The sequence below is a fragment of the Varroa destructor genome, unplaced genomic scaffold (genome assembly GCF_002443255.2).
Source record: "Varroa destructor unplaced genomic scaffold, Vdes_3.0 BEIS01000005.1, whole genome shotgun sequence".
Lineage (NCBI taxonomy): Eukaryota > Metazoa > Arthropoda > Arachnida > Mesostigmata > Varroidae > Varroa > Varroa destructor.
In genome coordinates, this window is record NW_019211458.1 from 18,448,877 (window position 1) to 18,459,556 (window position 10,680).

The 10,680-nt window shown below is 43.6% G+C and overlaps 1 protein-coding gene across 11 annotated transcripts in view; it reads left to right on the plus strand.

The window, feature by feature from the left end:
• LOC111251210 (cytosolic carboxypeptidase 1-like) overlaps positions 1-4,311 on the plus strand; it is a 50,264-nt gene extending 45,953 nt beyond the window's left edge. For 9 of the 11 annotated variants that reach the window (XM_086989681.1, XM_086989680.1, XM_086989679.1 and 6 more), the window contains one exon: positions 785-4,311. In XM_086989681.1, coding sequence (XP_086845807.1) covers positions 785-844 — 60 coding nt within the window. In that variant the 3' untranslated portion in view covers positions 845-4,311. The remainder of the gene's footprint in view (positions 1-784) is intronic. The other 2 variants (XR_015328013.1, XR_015328014.1) reach the window with 2 other exon arrangements.
• The last annotated feature ends 6,369 nt before the right edge of the window (positions 4,312-10,680 follow it).

Here is a 10,680-nt window from a genome sequence, read left to right on the forward strand (position 1 = left end):
GCTCGCAACCATCATGGAACGAAGTCTGTCCACGGCTGTGTTCCTAATGCGTTCCTAAGATTAGCAGACAAATGCTTCACCCATTAAGCTACCACAGAGAAACGTGTATGAGCTCCAATGTACCTGTGCCATACGTATGGACTCCGAATTAAACGGACATCTCCATGAACATTCAGACATCAAACATAGAATTTACACTAAGAATTTCTTCTATCGCCATACGTTTAAGGCTGATCCAGGTAGTGGTTACCATTCGTAGACACCGAACCTTCTAACACCCGCATATAAACATGTAGAAACTAAAGAAAGAGAGCCAAACTTGCCGTTCTAGTAGAGCGAGTTCATTATGACGCAACAGGCCCAAAAAGCCCGACCAGCTATTTGATATGACCGTCTTGATTAGCTGTGCTCGATGAACTTGTAGATCATCGTATAGTCAAGTTCAAATCGTTGCCATTTATTTATGTCGTGTACGCACGCGCTACCCAACTTCTATACCTCGACGATTCAATATGGAATAAACGTAAATGAATGATTCCGCGATCGTGCACTGCGTCATGTTGCTTGTCGTTTCCTCTTTTTTCTCCACAATTTTTCACTGACTTTTCAATACATTACTATTCGTTGATAGGTTCTTGCGGTAGTTCTATTTGCAGAATTAATGGCATACGGTTCGCTCGCATGAAATGGCGATTTCCATTACAAAACGCAATAGTAATTGCCAACGCCACTCCACCATGTCGATTACTACTATTAATGCAAATATCTTCTTTTTCTCCGTCAGATGTCGTGCTTGGGTAAACGGATACGTTATAGGACAGCCCCCATGTTTGTTGTTGCGTAAAGCGCTAACCGTCAGTTATGTCGATGACAACCGAGCGATTCTTGAGGGAAGCTGGTTTTGCTGTTAATTGCGAAGGATCCGCCAATCGTCGACGGTCAGACTGTTACAAGTAATCGGCGACACGAAGGCAGAATTTCTCGCTTGAAGATTCAGTGGTACCGGCGTACGCAGCATGGGAAGATATTGCATTAAAGCTCACTGGTTTACCTCAACGATACGCTGAAAGCGGTGATAGATCGATAACGAAGCTATCGTGTGGAATAAGCCAACTAAAAGCTATAACATTAATACAATGATTTTGAGCCAGATGCATGCAAACTATCGGTGAAACAGGTTCGCCTATTGCTTGATATCAGTCATGACATTAGGTAAAAAGAAGAACGAACATATATACACAACTGATCTTTTGTCAGTAAAGTTAATGGAAAAAAATGCGAAGATATGTCGACACGGGAAGTACCTACATGAACCCGTTCTAATTTTGTAAGCTATGAATTTGTGCGCTTGTACTCTGACTTTCTACAAACTTCAAATTAGCGGTACTTGACGAATTTGGGTACAACAGCCCATAACCAAAAACCCTACCATTATGATGTTTATAAATGTCGTAGGTAGGTAGTTCTCTCACTGTTCGGATCCAACTATTGCCTCTCATTTGCCCTAAATGATTTTATGCGTAGTAACACTTAGCTTTTTTACCTAATACACTGCAACACCACACCAAACTCAACCAGACATCAACCGCAGTAGTACGCTAATTTTACGCGTATATGACTGGTCGTTGAAAGTCATTATATGGTGAGGCGCTCAATCAAGCGCTCTCCTGAGCGTCACCTGTATCTGTATATAAGGCAGACCTACTGTTAATGGCGAGGATCTTTCTCCGTCCATTGTTGTCTAGTCAATGTAGAACTAGTAGCCAACTGTGTCATGCGCCTGGAAGAGAAAGAACTGGTAAGTGATTGTTGTCACCCGGCCGCAATATTATGGCATACTGAACTTTAGCCTATTGCTGATTTATAGCTTCAGCCATCATCCGTTTAGCTTCACATCGCCTGATTGATGGTTGGTTTTCCTTGTTTGCAGATGGACGCCAAGCTGACACCAGTTCCTCCTTGATGTTCGACGTAGTGCGCCCGTGTTTCACCCAGCACATCCAGAGAGAGAGAAAAAGACGGAGCGACAACGATCAACATGCCCCGACAGACAATCATCTGGCGTACCTATCAGCGTCGCGCAGACGGGTTGATGCCGAATGGCAATCAGCACATACTGGACCACTCAATAAATAAGCACGTATCGTTCATTGCTACAGTAATTTATCCTCGTAAATGGTCTATGCAAGCTCAGATTCTATTATAGTCTCCTGTACGCAGGACACGAACATGGGCCACTATTGCTAACTACTCATCTTACCAGGCGGGAGAAGGTGGATTAGCGGGAGGAACTGTGACCGAATCGTGTTAAGCGTGCGAAAGGCAGCAAATGACCATCACTTAAGAAAGGCGATGTTATGTCACGATTTTTGCGTCCCTCCTACCATCTTGTCGTTACTGCCGTGTTCATTGTAGTCGATCTGTGGCCGTCTCCATGACGATGCTGAGCGTTGCGGCCCGACTGCTTCGACTACCGAGCGACACAATGACGACGGCAAAAAGACGAGTCCATAGGAAGGGAACGAGCGAGTGCGATAAAGAAAATTAGAGACTATACAGGTTTAGACCAGTCGACTGAAGTTAGTGGTAATTGTTTCCGAAACGCCACGATATGTTCGCGCGTATGTGTGTACCAGCCTATCTATATATGCTGATAACAAATAAAGACCAGTTTATACATAAAGCTACTGAGTCGATCACTATATAGCAGCAGGCTAATGGTATGTTTTTAAGCATCATTCCTATAGCCATGTATTTGTTAGCAACAGTGGTAAGTAGTAATCGGTTTCTGCGATTTTACTCAAAATAGCCGAAGCAAGGGATAGAACAAGTAAGATGATCAAGCGCCAGCTGCAGAATGGCCAACTATCTGTTAGTTGACTTCCTCACATTGCTTCTCCGACAGCTTCCGTTAAGGAAATCACCGGTGGAGGCAAGAACGTTCCATTTGCAAGACCACCATGTAAGAGTTACACAAAGCAGAATGTTGAATGTGTAGTATAACACAATTGTTGGAACTAAACGAATAACTGTCGGCGTGACCAGGGCCGACAAGTCGCGTTCACGGTGTGCGTTTAACTGATTTTCAATCTTTCTCGGCACGTCTCCCGGCCTTCTTCTTGCCTCCGTTTTACCACGTCGATCTGTTCGTTTTTGGTTATCATTCAGATTATTGGGACAACCTGAGCAGTCGCATAGTAAGCAGACGGGGAAGATGAGTTGAAATTTCACGACATACTGATCACTCTTCTTGTGGGCCTTCGTTCTTTTGAAATCAACCAGACAATCAGCTTTCACAACGATGGTGTTTGACCGACATCTCGTTACACACACGCTAACAATAATGCTGACTTGCATAGCCGGAACAGCTGCAATGCAACAACAGCGTCTCGTCTGGACGTACCTCGGAATTCGTCAGTGGGCATGCCCCGTTCAGATTTCCGGATTCAGGTGAAAGCCGATGGAGGGGCATGCCCAAGTCGGTTGCCCGCGGTCCGAACAGAAAAAGAAGAATTCAGGTTTCGATTATCGGAAACAAGAAGAAAATGCGAAGAAAGATAAAATCTCAGTGAGGACTCGTGCCAGCCAGCTGTTTTCGGCCGTGTATAAGTGATTTTTGCTGCCGTTGCAGAGATGATACAGCTACGCCGTTGTGTGTCGCCAGCGCCGTCAAATAAATGTATCGACAAGCCATGGCGAAAGGAGCGGCTGCGATTGTTGTTCCTGTGTTGGTAGCCACTGGTTCACCATAATAGATTTCTTAAATCTTTCTGGATTTCTTTTTGTGTGGGTACTTAGAGTCTTTCCAATGTTTTCCAGAGATGTTGGACAATTTTTCGGCCCGCTGACGTCGCGTTTGCTGGCCGCTGAACGAACGAAAGGAAGTGAAGGGGTTTGGCGATCGACGAACCGATCTCGGAGCGAACTGTTGGCAGACGCCGTCGACACAGATTGTTATTGACTGCCGCTGCTCCTGGAGTGGTCGGGATCGTATTAGCGGGCATCGGCACCATGGTTCTTCGACGATATTGCCGTGATTTTCGTAGTCGCCGCCGATGCTGTTATCAACGACGGATTTTCTTGGGACGGACAATCGTTTGCTATAGCTAGATGGTCGCGGCAAAGGTGACCAGCTCAACGTACTACTTACTCGTTGTGGTACGTATGGAAGAGACGTGATGCGATGCTGTTCTGTGGTTACCGAGCAGCAGCGGCTCCTGACGATGATAATATGGATAATGATAAGAACGGGAAAAAATTTCGGCCTTTCAATAAACTGTGAGGTGACCTGCCTGCTTAAGGTGCTTATTATGTTTGACGTGTATACTTGTATGTCTGTGTACATGTTCGTGAATACTGTGTAGTCTGAGCGCGCGTCTGTGGGCCCGCGTCATTGCGGAGGAAGCTAGGATATTGTTAACACCCAAAGCAAGATGACCTGAATTGCAGCAGGAAATTGTAGTTTTATCTTAAACTCGTTTCACACGCTGATTTGAAACCATTTGTGGCAAGAATATCGTGTGAGACTTTGATCAGGTGCCGAATGATGAGACCGGCGACTTGAGTTATCTCAGCTTTATTGGCCAGCTATTTTAGAAGATACGGCCATCGCAAAAACAGGCTATAAGTGTTAAGAAAATAGAGCACTTATCACAAAGGAAAAGATGCCTTACGTCCTGCAGCTCTTCAAGCGACAATGAGTCAAGTTCGAGTTCTAGGAAATTAATAAAGATAATAAAAATGCTGAAACTAGTATTTAAAAAAATATCAAAATTAAACAAACTCTTATTAGCTTTATAAAAATAATATTTTAGAAATACAAAGCTGCATTTTAGGAACAAATCTTTGGGTTAATCTCTATTCTTCAATTTTCTGATACGTAGTGGGCAATTGATAATAAAATACCTGCCGTTGCTTGTATATTTGCGTTACGCTCCATATGCGTTCAAATTTTGAGTCAGGTATATTTCGAATAAATCATTCGAATTCTATTCGAAGCGACGTAACTATACAAAAATTGGTAGAGCAACTTCGCGAAGGGTGTGTAGCTTTTTAGAAAAACAGGTGCCGAACTTATTCGTGCGGGCGTAGCAAAACTTTAGACAAAACCATGACTTAGACGACATATCTGATTTGGGCATAGAATAAGCAGGTGTGCAACAGGTATAATCGAACAGAAGAAACATAAAAATGCATGACTTGGTTTCCACGGTTAGCTTGCCATGCTTTAACATAGGCAGAAACAACCATGATCCTTCTGGCGTTACCCTTGATTCAGAATCCACTCGTTCTTATCATTATTAAAAAATAACCTTTAGTCTAGGTTGACATCTACGCTTTACGGCGTTCATAATCTTACTTATGTTGACACATCTTTAACTGATCAATCACACATAGAATCATTAGAGGAGCACCTCCTGGTTTTGTTGAAAATATAAACAACTTACTTCACGGCCTGGCGAGACGGAAATCCTAAAATTATAAACTAGAAAAATACATCTTTCAAGTCTAATACTAAGTTTTTCTGTGATATGGATAACGGCTATCGCGACAAGAACTACAGCAACAGTAAGTTAAATTTCTCAGAAACAGTTACGACCAATCGTTCGCCCCTATGCTGATAATATATCATCTATACTTACTTGATATTTTGTACATGGCCACGGGCCCAATAATCGTTAATTTAGGAGTATTACTGCTGCTTGCTACTTCTCAAGCCACCCTTCTTTCATCGCCTGTGAGTGCTGCTTAAGCTGTGCGATCCCCTTGTATGTCCCGGCAAGTCCCTTATATTAGACACAGGATTAGGTAGCCGTATTTAACCTTCAGCCTTCCAACTCCCTTGCCTTCTTTGCTCTTCATGACTCGAAGCCGCACGACGAAAACCTTTTATTGCAGACGCCTATATGAGGAATAAGCTGCGTAACAGCGAGGACTGAACATAAACATAAGCTGAAACATGCCTGTTAAAAAAGTGCCGTCAAAAAACTTCTGTCTCCTGCTCTTCCGTCTACATCGGTCGTAGACGTCAGATTCGTTATTACCTTTATTCGGATTTGCTGCGCACCCGAAGAGAAGGTTCAGGTAAATCAGTCAACGATTGGTAACTTCGCTAACATCTTTTGGGGCCATCGGTGTCGTGTGGTCCCGGATCGGTCCTCCCCATCTATTTGGCCTCGTCTTCTGACCATTCGCAGACGCTGCTTCGTTGGTGCCCCATGGTCGGCTAGCCAATGCGACGGAGGCATCCGACTGAGGTCGGAATCGTCGCTCAACCAATGTAATTGTCATCAACTTGGTCTTGGGATTTTCGAACAAAAAGAAGTCACTTATTGCTGTTGGAGAAGTAGTAGACTTTGCTAACTTATGTATGTATATATATAGACACATTCGAATACAGGAACGCGCATGCATAGGCTCAGCACGGTAGCGTCGACTTCCTCCACAGTGAAGCTGCCACCGTAACAAAGCAAAGGAGACATGCCGCGCCACTCGTGCCGATTGCTAGCCAATTGTGTAGTTCACATTGAGCCCTGTATGAGCTGTGTTCTTCGGGCACCTCCATACAGCATGCGGAGCCGGCAAAAAAACATCGTCATACTTGCCTGATCCTATGGTTCAAAATGTGCTATAATTAACTCCGGATGCCTCCGCCGGACTTAATAGAAACAACAAGAACAAGCGGGGCGCATGGCGACGTCGTTATTATAGCCCGCGTTAATAACAAAATCTAACGTTACGAAAAAAAAAAGTATGAGGTATTGAAAATGTTATGCTTACAGGGATAATGGGAAGATTTCGTACAACGGAGAAGTATATGATTTTAGATTCTAACTTCGTAGAGGCCTTAACGTCAAGGCAATAATACATGTAGGTTAAAAGAACCACGAAGAAGATTTCTGACCCTTTTAGATCGCCGATATTCTGTATCGACATTACAACACAGTCGATGTGCTACGTGTTTACATACTGGAATTTACAATGAGAAAAGCGTAATAGTTGTTTCTATAAAGCTCATAAAGTTCGCAAATGATCCGTGTAATAATGGCTCAACGAAACTCTCGTACTACCTTCCAAAAGCGTATTTTCTATTACTCGACCTCTTTGAAAATAGTTGAGACACCCAAGTCTACTAACATATGTACTGCTCGAAGAAGCAGTAAAAATTAACAAATAAATAATTGTTATAGCAGTGACCTAGTCCTTCTGTCGGTTGTTACAGCAAAATAAGCCCAAGAATTTTGTCTCGTCGCCTCCTTGTCTCCTCTACCCTTATCCTGGTCCAAGCCAAGGAGCTGATTCAACTTCTGACAGCTAAGTTATGTGATGACCATTTAAAAAAGACATTTAGCATTAATTGCTTATTTATTACACACGACGATCTTTCGTCGTACGCGTACAACACGCCTATACTTATGTCTTTAGTAAGAATAGCTTAATATTCTCCTTTTAAATCGTCGCCCAGTTCCTCTGCGGCTTCGTATCAGCCCATCCTTTGTCCCATCTTCGCCGATCTCGTGGCTGTCTTGTCCTGGCGTCGCTTGTTCCTTCTAATTGAGGAAAGAGTGAGAGACTGAGTGAGTGAAGGAATGAAAGAAAGCGAGAGATTTTTGCCGGAGTTGTTTCTTATCGACTTCTTTGCATCTCTTCTCCCTGTAGCTAGACCGGCTAGCTTTGTTCTCATAGAAAATTTCTCATCATGTCTGCGATGATTTACCTGTTCACAGCGGACGGCTGCAGTGCCGTGAGGGATGCCAACTGCCCGTTTCTCCGCCTAGACCTGCTTGGCCTGGCCTGGCTTTACTGCCACCAAATATCACCTCGTTCCGCCGAAGTGAGACGTGCTCAGACCCATCAGCAACGATCGTGGAAGAAGAGTAACGAAGTCAGCAGCGCAAGAGCGGTTGAGCGAATGCTGAGATCTGTGCCGAAGATCCAACAGAGGGATGGTTTCTGCCAGCTGATTGGCTAACTAACCGTCGCCAGCGGTGCGTATGCCCGCCGCGCCTGCTGTTGCCGCTGGGCTTAGGGAGAACGCAGACAAACGAAGAACATAATTATTTGTCTGATCTTTGTTGCCCGCTTCTTCGATAATTCTGCCTGTTGCTCCAGGCACTCTCACTCCTGGGCCGGTTACGTCCTCGCTGCCATAGCTAGGGTTACTAAAACAGACTTGTCGAGTAGAGCCGAAGTGTTTCTTCTGAGCCAAGGATCCCAACTCCTCCTAAGTACGCCTGCGATAAATTGGGGAAGAGAGAGTACTGCCGCTGGCTGACTGCACATCGTTTTCGCACTAAGTGCTAATAAAGCTAGAGGAGGGCCTCACTCAGTTACGGCGGGTCAGAACTTTCTGGCAGTTACGCGTCGTAAATAAACTCCTATATGTCTTCGATGACATACCTAGGTACGCACGTGTGTAAATGCACCAAGCCAAATGTGGATCTAAAATATGCCACAGTTTACTATGGTTTGTGTAGGGAGAAAAATGTTCTATCGAACAATATCAATGCATGTATTTATTCGTGCATGAGAGCGTGAGTACGCGGCCTTCGCATCGACGGCCGCGCTGAGATGAGCTCTCGTTTTACTAGGAATAATGCTATACCCAATTGCTATTCATGCCATAGTTCTATTTGGACAGGAACTATTCAGTCACTTACGAGGTATCCATCGAATAAGAGAATTGACATTTAGTAAACTGTAGCACGCGTTAGCCGGTTGTGATATTTACGCCTTTGATGCTGTTCCTCGAACGACTTATTATAGCTGACGATCGAGGCTCATTGGCCAACAATATGATCACAGCTTCTTTAGCTATTCGTATACGCGCTGTCTGCATCATTGATTTGCTGCAGATGCTTGATTTAGGTTTTTCACGATTATCATCAATGTAAACATCTTCATTTTTGTGAATCAACGGATTCAGTTGATTGTCCTGCCAAATAGCACCCAGAGCCATTAAATACCAGCTATGGTATTTCCATATGCGGTACAATACCAATAAGTACCATATGATGAGGGCATACTTCTTTTTTTTTAGTCGCACAGATATTTGGGGGACATATCTTTATAAGTACGTCTTGTACACTAATGAAAACGTCATCCTAAATCAGGCTAGTGGTTTACATTTACTTAGGGAAATGTAAGCTCTGGCTCCTATCGGGCCTCAAGGGCGTGTTGAAGATTCTATTTGTTGCGGTGACAGTATTTCGATTGTTTTTGCAGTTACGGAAGGTATTGTAGTAAACACTTCAACAAAAAATATCAGAGATCCCGCACCTCATTGGTTCGTGAAAAAGAGGGCAGCCACGAAAGATATGTTAGGAACTGATTTAAATTTGTCACAGACTTCCAGCAAAATGCGGTTCAAAAGGCAAAACAAAGTTCTGCGACGCAGCAGCAACAGCGATTTCTTCTCCACCAATGTTCTCTAATATATATCGTCCTATGATCTCACGTCCTCTTTAAAGATAAGCCTGCTTAAGTTAGTCGTACTCTCAACATACATACCCATTTTTCTGCACAGTCGACGATTTGGGTATTGCCACCGGCTGAATTTACAGTTGCGTCTCTGTCATCGCCGCCACGACGGCCGTTACCACCGATGCACGGCGCACCAATAAACTATCAGGGTGACTGCGACGGTTCCAGGTCCTTGTGTTTTTCCTACCCACCCGTAGATAGCTTCGTTGCTAAACAAATCAACTCGAAGTTAAAGACAGCCCAATTATTTTACTTTCCTCAGAATCACTAGCACTTTTCTAATCGTGCTGAAATTCTGCCGCCCAAAAGCATCAACACAACGACGTTTACATGATCGGCAGCGTCATCGATGATGCCGTGGTCGATTCCGCGTCAAAGTCGTCGCTGGCGACTGTAGGCTGTTGGAATCGTCATCGCGCTCCGAGCGGACTGCCAGACTAATTACTGAGGTTATCAATAGCGCCAAAGTTAGCCGAATTGCTTTTGACATAGGAGAATTATCGACTCTAACGCCTCCAAAACGTTACCGAATGTCTCAACACGATGGAAGATGACGCTTCATCATAGGACATAACATAGACAATAATAGCAATATTCGCAGGCCGTTTGCACGCGTATCAATGCTTACGCCTTCATATATATATATATATATATATATATCGACGTATCAAGGAGACTGAAGCGGAGCAGCGACTAGTTTAAAACGCTTGTTATCGCTGCTGTTACCGCTAATAAAATCACAATCGCCGGAGGCGACCGGCCACGTTAACTAGGGGACAAGGTGGAAAGCTAATGGGGACTAATGTCCATTGCTTACGGATGCATCCGCGTAACTTTTACATTGCGCTTATTTCATTGCTATCTCACTCATTTTTTACAACGTCTGTTTCCCGGACCCTTTCTCTCTCTCTCTCTCTCTCTCTCTCTCTATATATATATATATATATATGTATATATAGATATATATATATATATGTATATATAGATATATATATATATATATATATGTATATATAGATATATATATATATGTATATATAGATATATATAGATATGTATCGATTCTGTTCCCTCTTTTGTATAGAGTTGATTTCTCTAGTGGCCTTTGTTCGTTTGTTTGCGGTTCACTATTTCGTTTGTTGCCCCTTCATCCCAGTTGACTGGAGCCATCTTAGCAAGTCACTGACACGGCATTCT